The 25,577-nt window shown below is 36.1% G+C and overlaps 3 protein-coding genes across 3 annotated transcripts; 2 read left to right on the top strand and 1 right to left on the bottom strand.

Annotated features, from left to right (window-relative positions):
* The first annotated feature begins 2,312 nt into the window (after positions 1-2,312).
* Positions 2,313-8,639, top strand: LOC129579024 (venom allergen 5). The gene is made up of 4 exons (XM_055468500.1): positions 2,313-3,031; positions 6,721-6,921; positions 7,009-7,264; positions 7,353-8,639. The coding sequence occupies exons 1-4, from the start codon at positions 2,941-2,943 to the stop codon at positions 7,810-7,812; spliced, it is 1,008 nt and encodes a 335-aa protein (XP_055324475.1). The 5' UTR covers positions 2,313-2,940; the 3' UTR covers positions 7,813-8,639.
* On the bottom strand, positions 8,542-25,562 carry LOC129579023 (protein timeless homolog). Its single transcript, XM_055468499.1, has 19 exons — positions 24,466-25,562; positions 24,082-24,405; positions 23,441-24,018; positions 23,188-23,367; positions 22,987-23,110; positions 22,756-22,919; positions 22,464-22,656; positions 22,213-22,346; positions 21,955-22,035; positions 21,769-21,869; positions 11,681-11,779; positions 11,262-11,310; positions 11,048-11,189; positions 10,619-10,830; positions 10,450-10,541; positions 10,138-10,338; positions 9,510-10,057; positions 8,978-9,446; positions 8,542-8,891 (listed from the first exon to the last, which is right to left on the bottom strand). Exons 1-19 carry the CDS (start codon positions 24,565-24,567, stop codon positions 8,695-8,697), a joined length of 3,990 nt encoding a protein of 1,329 aa, XP_055324474.1. The 5' UTR covers positions 24,568-25,562; the 3' UTR covers positions 8,542-8,694.
* Positions 14,306-20,769, top strand: LOC129579022 (probable serine/threonine-protein kinase DDB_G0282963). Its single transcript, XM_055468498.1, has 3 exons — positions 14,306-15,112; positions 15,646-17,434; positions 17,672-20,769. The coding sequence occupies exons 2-3, from the start codon at positions 16,139-16,141 to the stop codon at positions 20,663-20,665; spliced, it is 4,290 nt and encodes a 1,429-aa protein (XP_055324473.1). The 5' UTR covers positions 14,306-15,112; positions 15,646-16,138; the 3' UTR covers positions 20,666-20,769.
* Positions 25,563-25,577: the final 15 nt, after the last annotated feature.

Here is a 25,577-nt window from a genome sequence, read left to right as displayed (position 1 = left end):
CGGAATTCATGGGAGAGAATTAAGTAAAATAAAAGACCGGCCGACTGGCAAATTAGCCAAATTTCTAAAATGATTTCGGAAATTAGTATTTTCGCCAAGATTGAAATCACATCAAAAGTGTACTGATTTGGCATTAAAACCGGTTACTAGTCGCTGCGTTGGGACTTACACTCATTCACTTATTGGTGATATTTGATGTGTTTCCATATTGATTTACAGATAATCGCATGAAGATCTTTCTAAGGCGATTCAATTTATTTTTACCTTTGAAAAACCAACTAAAACATTCGGCTCATTTATTGCTTGTTGTCGCGCGCAAAATGTGCGATTAAAGGCCCACAAGTCACCACTATAAGTATATCAAATGGAACGATTGAGCATTGATTGGTATCGACGCAAATGATACACATTGAAATTAGTTCATTAGGCACCCAATTTTAGAACAAAAGAAGTGGAATTGGTTTCTTCTTCTTTTTCATTGTGTTCGGTTTTGTTGATGTGCCTAGCTCCAACAAGTCCTTTTGACCACTTTTGTCGTTTTCTTTAGCACACCAATTTCTATTCAAATGTTACGTATCAATGCGCATGCTATCAATCACATTTGTTGCGCCACTGTTTGTCACTAGGCGATAAAATTTAAACGAATTAACTTTCTCCATGTATAGACGTGTATAGAGAATATTAAAACCGCATAATAACCGAAATTTCTATGAATTTACATTTCTTTTGACGGTGTTTTTATTTCTCTTCAATGTTTTTGTGAACGAGTCTCCAAGTGCCAAATTGGCTATCATTCCAGTTTTCAGCTGAAATAAGTAGATCGAGATATGGATCAAGATTGGACATCGAATTAGCAAAAGGCACAGGCAGTACATAAGAGCCAATTCAAAAGTCAATCAATTGATGCGCATAAGTAGCGCCACCTCTAATAATTACGGAGAGTTACCATAAGTCGTATGCAATTGATGTTGAGAAAAAGAATGAGAAGAAGTAGACATTCTATTCATTTACATGGCAATAATGGCAATCAGTAGAGATGGTGCTCATGTGCCGATCATATCACTGTTATAACCCTCCGAGAATTAGCTCAAAGAAATTGATTTTTTTTTTCGAAGTATCCTTCCTTATCTTTACTTCTTAGAACAATTAAAAACGATTTTGCCACGGGGAAACTCCGCAATTGTTTGGAATGGCAACCAGCAAATAAACAAAAAGAATGAAAAAAATTTGATCCATAACTCGTATATCAAACTGACTTTATTTATGTGAATACGACTCGTTAGAATATTTAAATTTAAACCAAACGACAAAGAAAGCATGAAGCTTACTCCCGCGCTAAACAACACTACTAAACAGACTATGTCAATTTGGAACAAATTTTCATCAGAAATTTCATATTTACACTGTTGTGCATGGTTGGTTGTTTCGTGGGGGATTATCTTGCCATTATTGTGATCACAGACAATTATGAGAGCAGCAATAAAACATCTGAAAACCAGACGTGAACTTTTTCGCAATGAGAAGAAAAAAAAGAGCAGAAAAGAAATAAAAAAAATTGTAGAGCACCTGTCAACAAAAATTAAATAGTTCAAACTGGACAACATTTAAAATTCGTTTAAATGTTTAAGCTTTTAACAAACGGCTATCAAAAATAAAGAAGATGAATAAACTAGACATAAGAGATAGCAAACTTTGATAGCTCTCCGCTCGAATTTGGTCATTTGTTTGCACAGGTACATTTGTCGATGTCGTTGCCCAGCGATCAAGCGAAGAGAGACCATTAAAAAGATAAAGAATCAATTTTTCAAATGATATATATGAAATATATACGCGCCTTTTTTATGTAGCGCTATGTTCTGAATGCTTCTCGAGTTTCCAGAATATGTACACACGCATACATTCGTATGGCCATAACAGCGACCGAAATCGAATCGTTCAACAAATTTCGGACTAACTCTACTAAGCAGACAGAGATTGGCTCATATTTATTTTATTCAATTTAAGGAATGGTATCAAATTCAAGTATTTGTCATACAAAGAAGTATACTTTTCGTATTTGTATTGTTGTTTCTTTTTGGAGATCTTCGTGTATTGCTGATAATATGGTCGATTCACACATCCGCACGAATGATACCAAACCGATACCGCACACATGAAGCACGACACGAACGCGCTCAAAGCAATCACACAACGAACGATGGAAGAAATAATATCAATAATGACAACAATCATAATAGTAATAACAATGGGAGAAGATGAGAAGAGAAGAACGAAAAAAGAGACCGGTATTTTTTGGTAGTTGATACGGCGTGCTACACTAGTGCGGTTGGGAGCTTCGACGCTTATAAAAGCGATGTGTCTAAAACTTCTCGATCATTAGACGACTAGGCGTCTCAGTTGTTACGATATTTAAGAACAGCTCCGACAAAAATTTTCGAGACTGTGCTTCTTCATTTGATGAAATAAATTCGTAAAAAACTGAGATATTTAGCAACTATTGATGCATTTTTAATATTTGCCACTAAGCTGGGATTGAAATCCGCGTAGTGAATTTTATTCGGGAAAAGTCGTTAAATTTTCCAATCGTGTGTTCCGTAGACGAAGTCAAAGTGTATTTAAAAGAAATCAAATCGATTGAAAACATATTATCAATCGATTGACAGTTTTGTTCCCGAATCAAAATAAAGAGGAAAATCAACGAAAATTCATCGGAAAAATCATTTCTAAATTGATTTTATACCGCACTTGGAGTTCGTTTTTTTTTTTTTTTTGGCAAATTGCTATCACAGTGAATTTTAACTAAATTCTACCTATTAAAATAATAGTGTGGGTGATTCTCAGTTGAAAGCAAACATATTCTTCTGGAACTCATCCGTCTACTCAATCAAATACATCAGTCATAATTGTGAATAAAGTAAAAAAATAATAATAATAACAATAATGGATAAACAATCAACACTCTTCTGTCTATTTTTCGTGGCCGCTACATTTATCAGCGTGACAGAATCATGTCATGGTGGTTCTCTCATAAGTAAGTAGAAACCACTTTTTTCTGTTTATTTCAATCAAACTGAAAGTAAAATGAATCAAATTAGAAAAGCATTTGTTAGAAACAAGAAAGAAAAGAAAATACATAAACATCAAGCTAAGAAGAGAAAGGAAGAAAACAGTATAAGAATTTAGGCAAGGTTTCTGCCATCCTATCTTATTTCTCAAAAAATATGCAATCCTCGTTGATACACATCATTAATAAATTACCGCATGAACAACGATCAAGTAAGAATTGCCAACCTGCTGACCATTCTTCCCATTCCACTTACACTTTTTTCTCGTTAATATTGTTCAGTGCAGTGTTTTTCGATTGAGTGTGACGATTTCTTGTATTCCTTAATGAAAGAGAAAGAGAGCAAGGGGGAGAAAGAGAGAGAGAGAGAGAGAGAGAGAGAGAGCGAGAGAAAAAAAATAATGAAAAAACGCAAACATTCATGACGATCTACAAGGCCAGCAATAAGAAATAAAATTCAATGTTTCCAAAATCCATAAAGTGAGTACTATATGGTGTCGCTCATGCAAAAAAGATAAGAGAGAGAGAGAGAGAGAGAGAGAGAGAAAAATGGCAAATGTATTGATCGTCGTCGTATTACGTACGAGATGTGTGCTGACCATCGCTGTTCTTTCGATTCGCAATGTAGACGACAAGTAGAAAGACGAACATCAGTATTTTGCTGTTCATTTCACTCTTGCTGATTACATGCTGATGTATTGAACTCGAATATATATAAAATAATTATGGTTTTCCATTTTTTTTTTCTTCATCTCTGCGCTATCTAGAGAAATATCACATGATTTCATTCATTTCCTACGGTATTACTCGATCAAAATATGAGCTGCGTATGTGTAGAAGTAAAGCATTGGAAATCTGTTGTTCTTTTTTTTCGTTCACTAAAATCGAATGAAATATGCAGTTTCGATTCTAAAAAAAATGTTGAATAAGTTCGTGGCCAAGGCCAATGACTTTTATAGTCAAAGTACGTTCGTGTGCTTATTTGTGTATAAAATCGCGTCAAAAGCACAAAAAAAACGAGAAATAGCAACAAAAATCGGCAGAATGTGATTGATTTAACGTTTTCAACATAAATTATCCATCTATTAAATATCTGATCACACACATTTTCTCGTCATTTGCAATAATTGTATTCGACGTAAAATCATGCATGAAACAGGCGACAAGCATTCCGATTAGCTTTGAATGAATGTCCATGTCATGTATTTATTTTATTAAAATGATGATCAACTTTCGAAATTACGTTTGACTGATATGATAAAAGTATTTCAATGCAAATTATTGTGCTAATGTACATGTATATTTATCGTTCTGTTCGATCCTTGTACCCTCGTGTTGAGGCAATTTCGTTTTGCAAAGCAGTGTGTGTATTGTAATTGTTGATTCGAATGTATTTATGAGCTTGTTTCTTCATTGATGCCACAAACAAATAAATAAGCTTCAATTTTCGTGTCTAATTTATGTCATTTAACGCTTAACGCTTAACGTTTGTCACACTGACGAGGAAATATTTGCATATTAAAGAGATAATTTTCATAAATGTCTTTCACATTAAATTTTGACAATTATGTAAGTGTGAGTGTGAGTGTGTGTGTGTGTGTGTGTCGATTACCATTGCCGTTTTCAAAATCCAAACAGAACATAGAGAAACAAATGTATTCAATCGAAATCCAGTTATGGATCAGTCAGGATTAGTTGCCAAGCGAACAACGATCGAATGGAGATGTTCTCATTTCCAAAAATGGTTGTAGTGGGAATACATCTTGTATGCATACAATACAGACGAATTGGCCATTATCATATTTACCTACGTATTTCTATTTGGTCAATTTTGCACCACTCCCGGTCCGAAATACAGTGAACACCAATCGGAACAAGTTAGCAGCTGAAAACAACAACATATTCCGAAAAAACGACGATTCCAAAATGAAAAATTCTATTGACATTCATTTTTTCCACATTTTAAATTGAACGAAAATCGATAACCAACATTCAAATTCGACTGATAGTTCAAAGCTGAAGCAGGCCAAAAAGGAGAAATCGAAAATTTGGCACAACTTTTCGACGTCTCATTCAAATGTACTGAAGTGGAAGAAAAAAAAAATGTCATGAAAGACTTTTTCTCTTAATGACCGGTCACCATTAGAATATTGTGAATTTCTTTAGAATGAAACCTCCAAGTTTTCTATACATAATAGTTTAAACATCACATATTAATTGGCAATTATCATAATCACAGGCAAATGTAGACTTTATCAGTCGATCTTGATGACTCCACGAGAACTGGAGGAAAGAGAAATACGTTTGATTATTTTATTTTATTGACGGCTTTTGATCGGTTTATGCTTTTATAATCCATTTCCAAAATCTATGATCGAAAAAAGTTTCAATTTAAGTTCATGGTCACAGCCGTGCGTGAATGTGTTGAATCTTCACCACAATCACACACACCATGTGTCTGATGAATATCTAGTACGGTTATTAAATGACCGGTGTTCCATGGCCCTATTAGATCTTGATAACATTTTTCTTGCCATGGGTTTGTGTTGTGTTTCTAACTTCTACCGGTTTAGAATTCGTCTTTTTTTTTCTCTATCTCTCTTTCTTAATGGACTATTAGTGTTTATGAAGCAAATTTTTGTGGATTATCTACTTCTCGAATTATGAATTTAATTTCGTTATGATTTAATATAGTTGTATTATTTTTTAGTACAGCGACATCGGTCGATCATAAAAATACAAACGGTGTGTGTTTCGATCGTAAAAATGTTAACTCTTCATGATAATAAAGGCAGAAAGCTGTCATCATCTTTTCGCATCGGATGATGTGATAATCCATAAAAAGAACACCAATAATATATAGCAATCGATGACGAATGACAAACACAGACAAATGTCCAATAGTAGATTATCTATCACTACCAAAATCCATTTTCGAAATTGATCAATAAATAAACATTTATTTAACTTATGCCAACGAACATTAAAACTATAAATAGGACATTATTTGCTTTCCGAAGTGTAATGACTTTCATTTGATTTTGGTTAATCGAGTTAGCAACATTTCACTCGCCTTGAACTTCGTCCACTATTTCCAATCATCTGCATGATCATCGGATCATGAGCAATCCAAATGTGAGCAGAAAATGATTTGCATAAAATCAGTAGGTTTGGATATTTCTAAGAAAAAATAAAGAGTTAAATCAACTTTTTTTGCGATATGCAAGGCATTATGTCGTCTATTGATATTTATGTCGACACATTTTCGATAAAATATTATGTCGGATGTCAGGAAATATTGGGAATGATTTTTTCGAAATTCCTTAAATTATTATCGAAAGATGTTCGTTTCTGTATTGAATGATGCAACCTTCAACTTGAGCAAGTGTATTAGGTCATAGTCTATATTGTTGATACGGCAACAATGTGAAACGACTCAAGATTGTAAACAATGACTCAATTCATTGATTGATCAATCGACCGTTTTTAGGCAGTGTGTATTCGCTCCGATTTAATCACTTCACAAATGAATTTTCTCTTTTACATTTTTAACTTCGTAATTATAACGTGTATTTACTTTGTTATTTAGATATATGCAAATCAAATCAATTAGACTAATTCACTTTTGTAATCGTTTTTTTTTTTTTCGTTTGCAGCAACCGGAATCACAGAAGCTCAAAAGTATGAGATTCTCGAGGCTCATAACCGGCTTCGATCACAAGTTGCACAAGGCCAAGTCCCAGGCCAACCGAGCGCTCAAAATATGCGTGAAATGCATTGGGATGAGGAATTAGCACAAAGAGCACAACAATGGGCTAATCAATGCCACTTTGAACACGACCCAAGCAGAAATACAAGTATGCTTTCTTTCTTCTTTCACTTTCGTTCTTTCTTTCTATTTTGATTCAAAACATCACGGCTATAACACATGTGTTTACCCGCAGACCGTTTCATAATGGGTCAAAACTTGGCAATCGTCTGGAGTACAGTTCCACTACAAAGCTACGTTAGTTTTTCGTCTCGTATCCAAAACTGGTTCAATGAAGTTCAAAAATACGCTTGGGGATCCAGATGGTCATCGAAAACTGGTCATTATTCGCAATTAGTCTGGGGCAACACCAATTTAGTTGGATGTGGCTACTCATACTACCAAGATGGAACCCGTTTCAATAAGCTTTGGGTGTGCAACTACGGACCAGGGTGAGTTTAGTTTATCATAGAAGAGTGCTGTAACAAATTGAGCAAAAAAATTCATATTTTGTTTTTTTTTTTTTCATCCGTTGTTCAGCGGTAACGTTGTCGGCCATCAACCATACGCAGTTGGACCACCATCGTGCACAAGCTATGGTATGCTCCCATCATCAAGATATTCAGGATTGTGTGTTACTACTTCGACTGGATACACCGCAAACAACGAAATTTACACCCAAAATACATACACTATCAAATCGGAACGTATCAATCCAACTGTCTATCAACCAGCTCAAACAAGCCCAAGCTACAGTTCATACACCCAACCACGAACAACTGCCGTCCAAGCATACCAGCAAGCTCTGCAAACGTATCAAAATCCACAACAATCATACAACCAAGCCCAACAAAGCTATCTATCTGCTCTGTCAGCCTACACTCAAGCATACTCAACACCACAAATATCGTCAACACCACAAATATCGTCAACGCCGTCATACTCTTACCCAAGCAGCTCAGCTGTTGCCAGTTACGACTGGAGCGCGTACTTTGGATAAATCCGATTTTTTTCACATCATATTTTTTCTAATTTAAAGTAACTTTTCTTTCAAAAAACGCCCCCAGAACAAATCGCGACATCTTTTCATTGCATTTTGAAATTTTCGCCCAATTCGCAAATTATTGTCTAGTTGAAAAAAAGAAAATTTGTCCCAATTTTTTCATTATCACTCGTTTGCATTATCATACATTTAGGATTTAGTACTTGAAAAAATAAAACTGAAAAGATATCGAAAGTCGCAACTAACCGGAAAAAAGATGACACATCTGCAAGAACCAAATGATTCAGATTTATGGGACAAATTGTAATTAAAATCTCATTAGTACGCGCGTTTATCATTCGGGTTATACATTACCCGTTCTTAAGTCAAGTATAGAAGAAAAATATCATATGAAAGGTATACGACGACGACGAAACTGTAGTCAAAGTGTAAGCTGAAAGCCGATAGTATTGATGCTGGTTCATCAAAATCGAACGAGAACAAACAAATAAGGGTTATTTAATACTGAAAAAGGGAATAATGTGGAATCGACTCGCTAACTTCAACTTGGAATGAAAAAAAAAAGAAAGAAGAAAGATTAGGCGGGAAGAATACCATATCCAGACATAGATTCTTCACTTCCACAAACACAAACACAAACACACATACAAGCACACACACACACACACACAACACACACACACAACACAAATCAAAATTGCCGCTAGCAAATATTTGTATCAAATATTTGTTTATCTAGAAAGTATTTTTTATTGAAATTTTTGTATGGATTGATATGCTGATAGAAGAAATATAAAAGCAATGAAAGCAAACAAAAAAAAAACAGTTTTATTCGTTTAGTTTTTATGGACCATCATCTGGAATTAGGAGGGTTGGAGTTCAATCATCATCGTCGTCATCATCAATGATGGATATTTTAGCTCTTTTCTTTTGTGGAGCCACTATAGGATCATCGTCATCACTCATCGTGGCCACTGCTTCTGGAACAGAACGCTCGCGTTTGTTTGAGTTAAACGTTTCTTCCCCTTCTTTTTCACTTTCATCATTATTTGTCGCCTTTCCTGAAACACCATTTCCTTTTGGAAGTGAAAAACCAAATTTAAAACCACACACGTTCGTGAAAAATAAACATCGATTAATGCCATATATACAGTGGAATTACCTGCCGCACTGTCCGATTCCGAATCACTATCTTCCAATTGAGCCAACCGTCTGCGAATGACTTGTGAATTAAATTCCTCTGAATCAAAAGCGGTGGTGGTATTTTGGCCGTCATTTGATGCCGATTCATCGTCTTGATCCATTTGCTCTGTGCCATCTTTTACCATATCGAATAAATTAATTCCACCTTTCGGCTTTTTTGCTTGGTTCGTCGGCTTAAGCGCTGGTCTCTGTTCCTCTTCATTGTCACTATCATTGTAAATGAGTTCATTTGCTCGTTGTAGACGATTCTGTCGGTCCTTTTCAATTTCCGTGAAACTTTCATCTTCGGAATCGGACACATACAATCGCTCAAAATCATCATCAGCATCGGCCGATTCGATGTTTTCGATTGGTTCACCGCCCAACAGTTTCGCTGCCAATCGCATTTCCTTCGCGGCCATATTCACTGGTATGCGCCAATATGTTTCCTGAAACGTGCATACATTTTTGGTCAACAAATTAGACTTAAAATTTCCAAATTGATTACATACCATTTCTTTAAGTGGTTCTTGCAATCCCAAACTTTGCAAAAGTTTTTTAAATTGTGGATTTTCCATCGCTTCTTTCTGTGTCATGGAAAATGGAACAAGCGGTACACCGTCGCTGGGATCCGATAAGTCATCGGTGTCGTCAGCATCTTCTGCGGCATCGTTCAACGATTCTTGCAACCAATCAAAATGCGTTTTAAGACTGTCATCGATTGCAGCGATTTGACTTTGTATTTCGATTACATTCAACATGATTTTGGGCAATTCTCGTGTCGGTTGTTGTTTCGGTTTTGATGCTTTCTCTTGTTTTTTCGTATTCATAATGGTGACTCTGACGGGGCGTGAATCATGTTCATCGTCCTCATCACTGTCACTGCTATCACTACCACTACCATCACCTTCTCCATTTGGTTGACTTTGACGTGATCTCTTCCGTTTGGTTGGCAATATTTCAGAACGTTCAGCAATCAAACCCAATTCAATCATACGCTTTATCGTTGCATTTTTCGAACGCTTATCAACGAACGTCTCCATAATTTTCGCCAAACAATCTACGATTTCGTATTAAAAGAGATTATGGACAAGTGCTATAAAATTATTTTTCGAATTTTATTGAAAAAAAAAACCGTACCATCTTCTAATCGATATGTATCATAAAGTTCTCTCAATAGAACATCTTCTTCATAGCGCCATAAATGCTTTGATACAGCTGCCGCAACTGATTTTCGAGTCGGTGCCTTGAATATCAGACCAAGTTCCTTCATCTTTTTGATGACGGCACGTCTAGTTCGGTGCTTGTCAATGAGATTATCCAGGATCCAATCGATGACATCTATTAGAGCAGATAAATAATAAATAATATCAATAAATGGAAAATCGCATCAGCTCTATCAATGGTAATAAATGGTCGCTTTATCATGTCACATTGACATGTGCCTTATACCTTTCTCCGTTGATGGATTATTTTGATTTTCCATAAACAATTGTCGTAGCTCGTCCTCCTGCTCTTCCGTCCAACCGATTTTCTTGTTATTTCTGCGACGACATAAAAATGTATCCCATATAAAATTGATTTTAATCATATACATAATATAAACCTAATGCACACTTACGCATTGGCATAGCGTGCGTCATCATATCCATATTCGATGTCATTGGCTTCTCTAACGCTCTTGTAAAAGAACAATTCCGCGTATACTTTTGGATTGGTTTTTGCGATTTCGGTGAAACAGCGCATTACATACACACCTAAACGGCGGATTTCATCGTGATGAACATCACGTGGCGCCCCAAATACTTGTTGAAATATTCGGAATAGTGAAACCTATCATCATAAAACAGACAAAAATAATCTCCTTTGAATCATATGACGTTTGCCATGAATTTTAAATATGTAATCGAAGTGGATTAAGTTAGAAAAAAACGTCTTTTCTCTCTCTCTCCCTCCCTCTCTCTCCCTCCCCCTCTCTCTCTCTCTCTCTCTCTCTCTCTCTCACTCTCCTAATAATTGATTTAAAATGTTTTTATGCGAAAATCGGTACCTGGAACAACATGATCGGAACCTTACAGCCAAAAGCAATGCGATGCAGTATGGTTACAGCGCTCTTGATTATACGAGCTGGTAATCGTTCCCAATCGGTTAGTACAACCGTACAGGCCTGTACGACTTTAGGATTGACAAGTCTGTTGGATTGATGATTTGAACAAATAAAAAAATATCTTGTTGTAAAAGGTCAAGGGCAGCTCATTTCTTACCTTTTCAAAAAATCATCGAAACGGAATTCGACTTCAGTATTTCTAGCATCTGAAATATTCATCAATATTACACTATCAAATCATTTAAATCAATTAATTATTTTATAATGGTAAAATAAAAATCATGCTTTTCAGAAATCATAGTATAAATTAATTTAACGGCACTACTTAATTCCTATTTAAATTTGCATTTTAAACTGAATATTCTTAGAAAGCGAATGGATTAAACGACAGAAACAAAAAAACGAAATAAGAATCACACATCGTCAAGCAAATTAAATGTGATTTTAGTTCAAATGAGGTCTATTCTTTCCGACTCTTCATTTTTATATTGTTCAATCGTCGTGATTATATTTAGCTAATTCGATTTATGAAGTAGCATGACCGGCAAATGAATTTGAATATGTTGAATATTTTACCTTCATTACCTTCATCGCTATCATCCTCGTCATTGTCGACATCAGAGCCGGCAGTTCCGTTTTCTGTGTTAGTTTTGTCATCATCCAGATTCTCGGTCCCTGAAAAAAGACACAAGTTAAAGCTATTTTGAGATTTTGTCGTTTTGAATTGGTCGCAATTTACTATTATTAAATTCCACAACAAGTTCACGCATCACAAAGTGATGCTTAAAATTTGCTATTCAGATAGCGTCTTGAAATCGTCCACCAAACACATCCACTTCTTTCTATCTCTCTCTCTCTGTCTCTTTTTCTCTCTTTCTTTCACTCCACCGCTGGAGTTGGATACTACAATGACTTAAGCAGGGCTTTCAAACTTGCTGCATCTAATCAACGCAGCTATAAAGAATACAAAACAAACAAAAGACTGATAAGCTGAAGGGAGATGAATCTTACAATCCCTATATGTTTCATATGTGCATTATTTTGATATTTCCTCCATCTGTTGCTAATGCCACGTTCATCATGCTTCTGCTGCTGCCGTTTTTTCTGTCTCTTTCGGTGAAAATGCGATTATGACACGTAGAATACTTTTCAGGCTCACGTGTGACCAAGCGTCATTTAGGTTTCCGGAGAATTTCTCCACCTCGATTACAATGTACGACTAAACGGCGAGTGATAGCATCCACATGCACACACAAACTCACGCTCGCATTTTTTTATGTGAGCTCTTTTATTGATGTTTTTTTTCTACTACTACTTTTTCCTAGCGCTTTATTTGAAAACGACGTTCCGCTGAAATATGTATGGAACAAGGCATGCAATATAATGAGGACGATATCTATGGGGAATAAAGGGAGGAAAATTCCAATATCCAACCTTGCCTCATATTTTGTATTCCATGCGTTATCCAACGATATACACTTATGTGTCAAACGTTTTATCAATCGGCATAATGGCATTTTGTGTGTGTTGACAATTCATTCAAAACGTCTTAGATTCCATTATACCTGATCAACGTCGGTTGGGTTTTTCGTTCGTCGTTTTCCTGTCCCTGTCATACTTAGAGAAAATATTACTTAGTACGGTGGTGCATTCAGGCTTGTTGAAGGGATTGTTACGACGCCAAAGCATATATGGTACAAATATGTAAAGTATAGCGGCATTTTCGTAAATGTGGTGACGGCAATTTTACGAGGAAAATTGTTCGTGTTTGCGGCCAAAAATTAACCAAATATGCCGAAAATTTTGAATAGACAAATAGGCATGCTACATACAATTGAATTTATGCCATGAGTAACCCTTCGATTTTCGGCTTACTTCTGCCTAACATCCAACAATATATGGCTATAATTTGCGCATGTGCTTTTTCTCTATAAGACATTCAAAAGCATTAAAACGAAACACACCGCTTTTCACAAGAAAACACTCTCCCTACTTTACAAACAATGCGTTCTACAAGTGGCAAAACATAATAGAAATCGCAGACCGTAAGAACAATGCGATCTGCTATCTGATGGTTTTCTCTTAACCAAAATGACATACTGCTACATATATCTCGCTTTTTCGGGTTGTACGAGAAAAACGGAAGGCTGTTTCATCGCAAAAACACAATCTATGTATTATATATCGTGATTTGATGAAGTTTCGTTAAGAACTTACATACGAACTGATGCTACATTATTTTAAGTTTTCAATTTCATTTTATTATTGCTTGGGAAATGCCAAAATAAATCTCGGTGTGATTAGCTAGCTCAAGTGAAGTAATTATGGTGTAAAAGAATTTCCATGAAATTGCTAGGACAAATGTTAAGCTCCCTAAAATGAATAGGCATTCCATTTTAACTACCGCGCGACTTGTGCGTTTCTCTATCTATTGTACTATTTTATAGCGCCCAGAGTCAACATAAAAAATAAGTACACACACATTTATGTATAAAAAAAAAAACGGGAGAGGAAGCAAAGAAGAAGATGGAAAAAAATGACAAAACATCATCCAGTGTGACATGCAGAGGCTGGAGTTATGCGACACGCGAATTTCATTCATAGAATAAGTAATGAGAACGAGAAAATCGAAGAAATATACCAGTACGATGTGCAGAGCGAAAATCCTCCGAATGACTATTTTGGGGTGGCTGACGGAATGTATGAAACGGAGCGATAAGAAATGCGAACAAAAGAGTTCAACTATTGCAATAAAATAAACATGAATATGCAGCGTTGACACGATACGGAGAAAATAAGCATCGTATTTGTATCGAAAGTTGATGGACCGAGAGCAAGAGACCGACAAAGCGTTAGAGAAAAAAAGAAAGAAAGAAGAAGGCACCAAACAACTGTATTTTTTTTTTTCATCAACTTATAACACAAATGTATTGACTGAGACGCATTGCTTTTGGGAATCTGGGATCTAGGAAATGTTGGAAAAACGATATTTGATGGCCATCTATCAAAAAAGGAAAATGCAATGAAAATCATAAGACCATGCAGAAGTGCGCATGTCACTTCCATCTCTCGTAATATTCTTCTCAGCTCGCTCTCTAGTCTCTCTCACTCGCTCTTGCTCGCACACGGTTCCCATGTACAGATTTTCCAACATGATGAGATTGTGGCTAGATGCGAAATGTCATTGTACTGTTTGGGTATAGTATAGATAGCAACATGCTCATTAGGTTCTATTTTAAATGGTTTTCAGCTGAATACTACAACCGAATGGAGCGGCGTACCAATTCGGTAGAGAATTCCCAGTCTTAACTTGGATGCTAACTTGTGTGGACACGGAATATCGTTGTGCGTCGCAATTTCATAACATTTCACTCTCTCAATTATGTTTATCTATCTCCAGTAATATTTGGAGTTCAATATTTTGGTTGTTGCCGAAAAATGCCAAACAAATGGATTGTAAAAAATGCCAGTTAATGTATTGAATTCAGTGTATGTGTGCTTGTGCGTGTGGTTCGATTAAAGAAACAAAAACTGAACGAATAAATGGATAAACTTTTGATTTTCACAGTCTGCAAACAAAAGAAAAGCCATTCAAAGTTAAATGGATGCTGTTGTGAAACGTCAACACGCGAAAAGTGTTATTAAACTGATTTGGTGATATTTTTTTTTTTGCTTCTTTTTTTCGTTTCGTTTCAACAAAAGACCGAGACACACATACACTATACACATACATGTATATACTGTAGAAAACAATATTCAAATGAATCGTACAAATGTCGCAAAAGATGAGCCGCTGTCACATTCAGTCGTTAATTAAATAAAGTAAACAAGTGAAGAAGTGCCGGAGCGATTGCAGGCAACAAAATCTACGTTGTGTTGAAATTACTCTGTGCTGTGTACGTGTATGTGCTGATGTATATATTTTGATACATGACAAAATATAATCTGGAAAATTTATCTACGGCGAGAAAACGAGCGAGCGAAAGGCTTGAGATATAAAACATGATTGTAAGTTGTTAAAGTAATATGACGTTTATATGCGCTTATGATGAAAATTCAAGTAATTCAGTGGAAAGAGGGCCCCGTGCAGATGTGACTCTGAAAATCTTGAATCCAAAACATTTAAAGTCAATTTTATTTCATACCGAAATCATATACTATTTAAAGTATTATATCAACCCCCATAGTTTTCACCACACAATCAAGAAAACTTTCGGAGTTTTGATTGTAGTTTTGTGTAGTTTCCTCATGATTTAATTTCATCCTCTGGCTATATTTATACCTGTGTGTCGTCGTTTTTTTTGTCTCCCTCTCTCTTTTCTCTTTCTGCCTCATTTTAATTTCCCGCATGTACGAACAATTAATATAATCAGTCACATAGAAAACTCACGATAGTGTTGTGTGTTGGGTTAACCACATTCCACTTTATCCCTAGAACTATTCCGCTCCGACTTTTTTTGTTCGCATTTTATTTTTAAATACATTTTTTAATATTCACATGTTTTTCACTCGCTTTCTTTCTTTCTCTCTTTTTTTTCCAGCAAACAATAATGATGATACAGAATAATAAAAGCTAAATTTAAAGCGAACGACAATAGATTGTTGACAATCAGTGATGTCGAATTTAATAAAATCGTACAATCCACAATGCATAAAAAAATAATATAAAAAAATATCAATCACAGAGCAAACGAATCGAAGAAAATAAAACCTCCGGAGACTGGGATAGTTGGCGTTGCAAGAAAAGACAGCTTAAATCTTATTGGGTTGTTGGAACTAATCTTCAGTCATGAGAAATAATAGTACATAAAAAATAAATAATTCATATGAGCTCACCACGACGTCGGAGCGTTTGAATTTTGGACTCAAAGAAGAAGAAGAAGAAGAAGTAAAATTGAAACCAGCACATTGAATATGTTTCAACTTGTTGCACTTGTGAGAGATTCTAATGCGATGTGATACAATGAAGACCTAAATCGAACTGCTTGAATGTACAATAATTCCTTCGTTTATGTTTAAGCCTAAAATACGATCATGAGCCTGTTTCAATGTTCCAAGTGCTTAATGCGTATCGATATTTTCATATTATTCATACTGACACTGTCAAGTTTAATAATTCGACTCAATGCATTCAGCAATGAAACACCACCACAGACTGGGCACAATGAACAAATGTCCACACAACCCAATCACAACAGCAACAGCAACAGCAACGGCAACGGCAACAGCAACATCAACAATAATAACAACTATAGATTTAGAAGCATTAGACAGGTTTTATACCACACTCCATACATTCATCAAAATGAGACATTTCGATGGCACAAAATCAATAGCAGTACATTCAAGTATCGTGTTAAGCGAAAAACGAAATCAAATGTAGCTAAAACATCGCAATCAAGTGGACAGATAGCATCATCGCCATCATCATTATCATCATCATCATCAGCAGCAGCATTGTCGCAAGCAACAAAAGATGATCCAAACAATAGTACAAATATAATAGATTTTTCACATAACAAGCAAATTCATGAAATCCTTAGTTTTGTAGATTTGAAAATGTTGCTGAACCAAAGGTCGATAAATAATGTCAGTGATATTTTAGTATTAAATTTATCGGAGAATGTCATCAAGCAAATAGACGAAAATGTACTGAAATCACTTGAAAATGTGCGACGTATAGATCTATCGCACAATCAAATCGACGTACTAAATGTGAGCGCGCCGAATAATAAAATCGAATGGTTAAGCGTATCGGAGAACCAGTTAGTTTCGTTTAATGGGCAAAATCTGACAATTTTAAAGTTTTTGGACTTGTCATGCAACCATGTAGAAAACTCATCACAAATTCGACTAAACGAATTAAATGAACTGGAGTATGTGAATCTATCTGGCAATCAACTGAATATAATCCGACCGAATGTGTTTGAGAAATCGATAAAACTAAAAGTAGTCAATTTGTCCTATAATCGCTTGAAAAGCATAAACACCAATACTTTCTGGGATTTAGTCAATATCGAGGGTCTTGACTTGTCATTTAATCAGATATCGTACATAGAAAATGATAGTTTTTCGCATCTAACGAAATTACAGCAGCTCGATCTATCGCAAAATTACATTGACGCAACATCATTGCGCGCCATTCAACAAATACCAAACTTGATTAAATTATCTATTGCGTTCAACACACAACTCGGTGACGCATTGCAAGGGTTCATTTCGTCGTGGAGCCTCAAAGAAATTGATATGAGCGGTACTGGTCTATGCGAAATACCAAATGCGCTAGCACAATCCGTTCACACGCTCAACATATCTAACAATAATTTTGCGGTAATTAAACTATTTCATTATTTCTCTCGAAACTAAATAGCCTTTTCTCTCCCTCTCACTCTCACCCATTCACTCACTCTTTCTATTTATGTATCTTACAACTAAATAACCACATATATTTCGGAATAATACCGTCGATATAATCGATAATTTTCGAATACAAAATGAGGCCCCAATATTTAACCAGAAGATTATCTTGGTTCATTGCTAATTTCTTCCCATATTCTCTCCCTTTAGGTCATTCGGTGCGGTGATTTGGATAGCTATCCACTGCTTCAGCATTTAGATGTTTCTTCGTGTCAAATTGTCGATGTTGAGGATGATGCACTCGGTCGTTTGGACCTTTTGGCATCGCTTCATTTGAATAACAACAACATTACGCACGTACCATCCAGTCTTCCCGTGAACTTGATGAGATTATTTCTGCAAAACAATCGAATTGTCGAAATTCAAGCTTCCGCATTTTCACATCTCATCAATTTAGAAGTGATTAATTTGTCGGGCAATCAGATAACGTATTTACCAAGCTTACGTTTACCACGACTACTGATACTAGACTTGCGTGCGTCGCGTCTCAAACGATTAAGTCAATCGATTATCAAAATGTCACCAAAATTGAAAGTAGTCTTTCTGGATGGAAACCCAATAAAATGTACCGAATTACAGAGCATCGCTGAATGGGTAACACCCTGTCGCACCGATGATACCACTGACTTTGGCTATGCCGACGATGAACTTAACGTATCCCCGAACGATGAAGAGGAAAATGTATTGAACGAACTTAATGTTTGGCCAAAACAATGCAGATGCACAACATGTCGATCGTTAGAACGTTCGTTTCAGATAGATAAATCACAATGCAACAGCAAACATTTACCAAACATTGCCAAGCGAATGCGAAGCAACAATACATTACATGTGCCATCGAATACGGAGCAACACACCATTCCCAATGTGTCGAGCACACCAGATACAAAGAAGAAGAAACCACCGCCTGATGTTGATTCAAAGAAACGGTTTATCGCTAAGAAGATCTCGTCGAAAAACACACAAATTTACGAGAATAATGATCCGATACAGCATGGCAAATTATTGGATGGGAAAAAATTGGGACGAACGAATGACACAAGTTTACACATTGATCATGACATTCAATCGATCTTTTTAACTGGAAATAATGATAACATGTTGAAACACGTTTCACATTCGATCGAATCGCTCATTAGCACAGCCCAAACAACTACACAAACTGATTATCTCGACACATCAAAATTAACGACAGAAAGAGATGTCAAACTTCAGCAATTTAATGAAAACATCTTAACGAATGGCAATTCAAATGCGAACGACAATACTTTTCTGGATAAAGTGGTAAATGTAAATGTGATGGCACACAAAAGCAACAAAATAGCGGAAAATTCGGGTAACATGACGGTTGAAGTGTTGCATCCGAATCCAATAAAATTACGCGAACACAATCGGAATGGAACACGCTATGAAATGGAAACGACGGAGTCGCCACCGATGACGACGACGACGACGACGACAACGATGGCACCCGTTCGGTATGACAAATTAGAGAAATTGGTCGCAACCAATTCACTGACACCACGAACGGTTGCACAAACACATATCACGGAATTAATTCCTGAAGCAGCATCAGTGACAACAGTTGCTCCATCACGTGATTCCACAACAGAAAATTACATTGAAACATCGTCGACATCCAGTGATGACGGCAACATTGAGATAAATTATGAGCAAGAACAACTGAATCGACACCCTAAACACAATGATGACCATAAAGAGAACAAGTCCGAAGTAAATTGGAATATAAATAAAGCGATTAGTCGAACAAATGATACGGCAAGCTTAGTACAAGAGAAAAATCTTTTTTCGACAGTCAACGTTCATGGAGGAAGCCGTTTTACTGCCAACCACACGTTACGAGACAGTGTTCACATTAATGAAATCAATAAAAACCAACTGACGGAGAGAAATCAAATGGGCGATGGGATGCGTACAGCAAACGTTACAGTGTCACGTGAAATTTCGAAGGAAGAATCACATGAGCAAAATTACAGAAGAATTGCCGAAAAAGTTGTTGCAACGACGACGACTCAGAAAATCCCACACAGCCAATCTAGTGTGCGACCAAATAAAAGGATAGTTTATTCAAATTCTTCTGGCAAAAATGGCATGTTAATTAATGACAGTCATAACAATGACCATCAACATAAGAACAGTAACCATGGTATTAATGGAAATGCACCACCACCAACATTACCACTACCGCTGGTTCGCAAGAACCAAACAAAGGAAATTCAAATGCAATCGGAAAATTCCACTTCTATGCAAATGCCTGGGGAGAATGCACACGTTGAACGAGCAAAAATGTCCACGACCATTTCATCGCAACTATTAAAAGCAAATCAAGAGCTTGGTAATGATACGGGCAATGTCGCATCAACAAATATCACTGGGCATGCATTTAAAAAGGATAATTTCAGCTTGATAAAAGAAACGAGCAAAATGATAGGCAATCCGAATCCCAGCTCGAACCGTACACACAATGCCATTGATAGCGGAAATGGTCGGAATGTTAACACCAATGCTGATGGCTATAGCAATGAAAGTAATAATGAACAAAGGCAACAAATCAATAATACGGTTACATTTGCAACGGAAATGAACGGAAAAGAGAAACCATTAATTGGCAGTCTATCGCAAAATGTATCTATTATTGATAATGAGCACCAATTTGAAAGACACAACAACATCGACCGTTCAATGGACGACGAGCAAAAAACGAATGTCGAAATTGCGACAACAACGGCAGCAGCAGCAGCAGCAGCCACGGCAGCTATAACAACACTCCAATCAGCAAATGGCAATGTCCGAGCACACATTGAAGATCGATATGACAATAGAGAAGGTAGTAGCATCGGTAGCATTAGTGACAATAGTACAGTATATGCCGTATCGGAACAATGGCACGATAAGTGCGCAACATCTGGTCATTCAGGTTTATTTGTTATTATTAGCATTGGAATCGGTGCGCTTGTAACATTTTATTTCGTGTATGTGTATCGATGTAAAAAAGTGTACAATCGTCATTGCATCGAATCGATGGAACAGCATCGGCAAGCTCAAAATCTCCTTATTGGAATACAAATGGATACACTAAGCTCCAAAATACGATACACAGATACACCAATCGATTTGTGGTGACACATCAACTATTAGCATATAACATAGGGTTAAACCAATCGAAAGCATTTAATAAAAACAAAACAAAACGAAACACACATACAAAGCAGAACGAAAAAACAAAATCAAATGCACCATTCTCAATGGACACACATGAAATGAATTGAGCATTCAAGTAGTTGAGCTATTTCAACGGAAATTACAATCGCTGTATCTATCATCTAATGTATTTGAATTGAAAGAAAAAAATGAAAGGTAGTGTTCCTCGAAATGAAAAAAAAAAATAAAGTTGGAATCAAAGTATATTTTCTCAGATATATCAATGATTTAGCATAGAATTATTGAATTATTTCAGCGCTCATACTTGAGTCATTAGAGATAAAATATGAAGTAGAACAGAATGTAATTTTTGGAATTAACAAAATGAAGGAATTACCAGAATTGGTCCAATCATTACTATGATAGATGTATTAAAAAAAAAACAAACAAAGTGAACATTTTAATTAAAATGTAAAGAAAAAAAAACTAATTGGCAATAATTTTTGTTTAGTTTTGTGACAAATGTAAAATTTAGCGGTACTATAATATGAATCGATGAAGACATCTTCAAATATGTGTGTCTGGGTAGATGAGAGTTTGTTTAAAACGTTAAACTAATACCATGTATTCACATCGAGCATAATGTTAAGATTGGCTCAGCATTTTATGCATTAGTATATACCAAACTACAAGCTCACTAATATTGTAAGAAAATTTTCGAAATAAACAGTGCAGTAAGAATATATACAGAAAAAAAAAACGAAATGGACCACATTTGTTTCCTTTTCTATCCGCATTGAATGGAATTTAAATCATCATCAACATGAATACACAATAGCAGCATTTGCTCAGGGGCAACGATAATCAAATATAACTTTCCTTTGCATAGACTTTTGATTTAGTCAGTTTTAGTATATTTTTGTACACAATTGAACTTATATTAACGTCAAGAGTCAAGCGTTTTTTTATATTTCTCAAAGGCTTAAGCCTCGTCAAAAATGCAAGAATGCAAAGTATGTCAACAAACATTTATCACTTTCAAGTTCCGTATAATTCGCAACACTTATGTTGTAAATGGCACTTACCTGAATTTAAATTGGTCATAAAAATGTCCCGTAGAAGCAATAATTCGTCTTCTGGTTGTGAATTTTCCGACCCAAAACAATCGCTCTGTGGCCACACTTCCCTGTTTCAATGCAAAATTCAAATGGCTTTTATATTCGCTTCACGTGTATTGAACAATGAATATTTTGTATCAACATTATATATACCTGGCTGAGCGTAACAGCAGGACAGCGTGTTCGAATTTGCTTTGATGTAGGAAACCATGAATTCGGACCATACAATCGTCTCTGAAAAAAAAAAATGAAATTACAACCAAATGAATGATTATGGATGAAAAAAAATGCGTACATTAAATGTTCAAAGAAACGCAATTCAATGTGAAGTGCCAGGAATTAGTAATGAGTAAAAATTTCACCATTTTTACAAATAGTAAAATAAGTGGATTTGACAAAAAACCGAATTACTTTTGATCTTCCAACGGTTTCTCCGAAGCAGCATCAAACGGCAACGGATGATCTTCTTCCGGCAGTGTTGTTGAATCCGATGACAGCACAGCAGCCACTTCCGACGCAACGACTGCCCACTTATCCTCCGCATCCTGAAATTCATTTCAACCAAATGTTCATTACTCCTAAAGTGCATTTCGCGCATTAAGCACAATGAAATCTGCTTTGCATAATACTGCAACATAATTTTCTTCAGCAAATCGACTTACCTCGTTGTTGTCGTCATCATCATGGTTGTTTGGGGTGTTTCCATGTTGGTTCGCTGATTTTTGTGGTTTTTTCGCCTTTTTACCTTTTGCACGCGATTTCTTTTTGTCTTGCACAACCACATTTCCGTTACAGAATTTTTCCATCAACTTAAAAAAAATATGAGTCGTTTCCACCACATCTCGCATGTACGTTCTGTTGGTAATAATATTTGTAAGTGCATAATGCAGCATGGTACAGCATGGTACATTAAACTCTTTTTTTTTGTAAAGAAGAAGAAGGTGATGCACTTACTTTGTGTTACGATTTTCGTTATAGCTGGTCAATGTGTGCAGCACCGTTTCGCGGAACTCAAGCACGTAGCAAACATTGTTTAGCAGAAGTTTGAAAAGAGCACGAGCATCTTCGCTCGTCATCGTTTGCAGTGTAACCAAATTTTTGAATAATTCTTTTAGCGTCTGCAAATCGAAAAAAAAGGAAACGTTCAATAATAAGTTGGTAAACACGCACTAATTCTTCGCGTACCTGTATAGCAATACTTAGACGTCTTTCCCACAGTTTTATATTCTGTTTGTCCGATGTCAGCATATCCAAATGATGTTGCACTCGTCCCAAAACCCAATGAAAATTCTGCGTGCTCAAAGCCTCGCTGCATATAGATAGAACGTAAGTATGATGCAACTAAATTTAATTGCACAAAAAAATGTAATATGAATCTCTACGAACCTAACCAACGGAATCTTGAATCCATTCAATCGATTGAATTCCAGGAAAAATCGAATGACCCATAGCAGGTACGAATCATCATTGCCAGTAGTGCCGCGGTCAAGTGTTCGTCGCACTTGTCGAACCATATTATTGAATGCCGATTGAAGCAATTCTATTGCAAATTGACGCAAAAACAATCTGAAAAATAATATATTCATGAGAATTTTCGGGGTCAAAGTGGAATTTTTTTTTTTTTCATTTCTTCTATTACCTGATTGAAAGTGCACTGCGTCGCTCGATGATTTGTTCATCTTTGGCCATTCGATGCGATTTTTTCTGCTTATTTTTGTCACGATCGAAATCCATGGCAACGGCTCGGTCTAATGGCTTATGACAAATGATGTCACGATCGGAAACTGATTTCATATTTTGCATGATGTATGTACCGCCAAATCTTGAATGTCGCCCGGTCGGTGGTTTCATTGCAACCTTTGCGCGCTCACGCTTTCGTGCTGCTATCAGATCCTGTTCATCGCGACTTTTTTCCGCTGCAGTCCGTTGCAATGAAACGTCGGCCAGTGATTCAGCCATTTGCTCGCGATACATCAGGCAAATGATTTCCATTGCGTGTAAGTGATATTGGTTTTCATATTCGGACCCAATGATATAAAGGATCAAATCCAGAATACCGGCTTCTTGAAGAGCCCACAAAACTTGATCATGTAAGCTGGCATCGTTGTCAGCTCGTCGTTCAACATCGGGATTGGAGGGAACATGAAGAACATTACGAATCAACACCAACACACGCTCGATCAATAAACCTTTTTCTTCTGTACGCTCGACCGAATCCTAATTGTAAAATGGAATTAAATTCGTATTCGAAATCTGATAAATCGTCTAGAGGTTTCTTACAATTTCCAACACTTTCTGGAACCGTTTACGTAGCGAAATCCAAACGGCTGGATTGGAGAAGGCCGTCTTGAACGATTGCAAAATTTCCAGCAGATGTAAAAAGTTCCGACGATTCGGTCCGTCTTTCGGCAGAGTCTCATTGTACAGAAGCAATGCGGGTGTGGTGAGATTGACTAACAGCCGAAGTAATGCGTCAGATGTTTCATTTTCTTCTGTTTGAGCCGTGAGCATTGGTATTAAATCCGTTTGTAGTACTTTACCATGGCCCATGTGTCGTCGGTATTCATGTGTATCACCGTCACGACGCAATACCCAAATCAAATGCTGAAAATGAAATGCTTTAGATGCCAGAATAACAAGAGTTGGAGAAAAAAATATGCAAACCTTCAGTCCATGCAGAGCATTTGGTTCCGGAACATATGTTTTACCATCATAATAACCTAACGATGCACAAGTTGCATCTATATCCGCCAGCATAATCGACATGATGCCGATTTGTTTCAATGATTTCGATCGATGGAAAAAATTCGAATGTGTCCAATTTATTATTTCACTATTTTCTTTTTGTTCGACAATCAGTGCTATCGTTTATTTTACATATTTTTGATATTACCGCTCAAAGTCGATTACTTTTGTTTATTTAAGATATGCAAATAAAACCACTACTTAAATACTAGGCTTAATTTAAGTTTGTCTTCAGAAAACACAATACATAGAACTTGATTAAAAAAAAAATTGTTCATTCGACAAAATACAAATATGTTGAAATGTTTACTCTTTTCAAACGTGTAGTTTGTCGGTCCAAATTGTTGACAATGACAGTTCCCTTCGCGCCAAAACCAAACATTGACACACACGCCCCAGTGAACATCAATTGAACAAGATCATCTGATGAAATACTTCGTTTTCTTTTTATTCGATAAATTTATATAAAATATGTTGATTTTGATACTTCAAAAAACCAATGAGTAAAGTAATTCCTAATTTTATGTATGAAAAATAATTTTGAAGAGTTTAAAATGCATAAGAGTTCGTCTACAAAACTACTTGGGTTCGAGATGCATACTTGCACAAATTGCCTAACCACGGGCGTATCGTGGTGTTGACTATTTTGATCTAGTTGTGACATTTCTACACGTTTTGGGCAAATAAAATGTGTGTTTTTTTTAGTTTTTTATTCACTAATTCACTATTCACAGAAAAACAAATTGAAGCGATTTCAAGTCCAACGCGGATATTATAATATAAAAAAAGTACATTTCAAATGTGTTTGAAACACATGTTCAAAAGTTGCAGCAAAATGTATAAGTTCAAGTTGTTTTCTTGTGTGAAGCTTTGGATTCTCGTGAAAAGCATTCGTGCTCGAGTTAATTCCAGTTAATTGTACATATGCAATTTTTAAAGGAAATAAAACGATTGAGAACAATGACAAAGTTAAATTCGTGCATCATGTGCTTTATTGAACTCTCTGAAACTGAACTGCAGTAAATGTGCAT

This window comes from Sitodiplosis mosellana, unplaced genomic scaffold (genome assembly GCF_009176505.1).
Source record: "Sitodiplosis mosellana isolate CC-2019 unplaced genomic scaffold, AAFC_SMos_1.0 Smas_scaffold_6226, whole genome shotgun sequence".
In the NCBI taxonomy this organism is placed as follows: Eukaryota; Metazoa; Arthropoda; class Insecta; order Diptera; family Cecidomyiidae; genus Sitodiplosis; species Sitodiplosis mosellana.
Note: the sequence above shows the minus strand (reverse complement) of the source record. Positions and strands in the feature narration are given on the sequence as shown.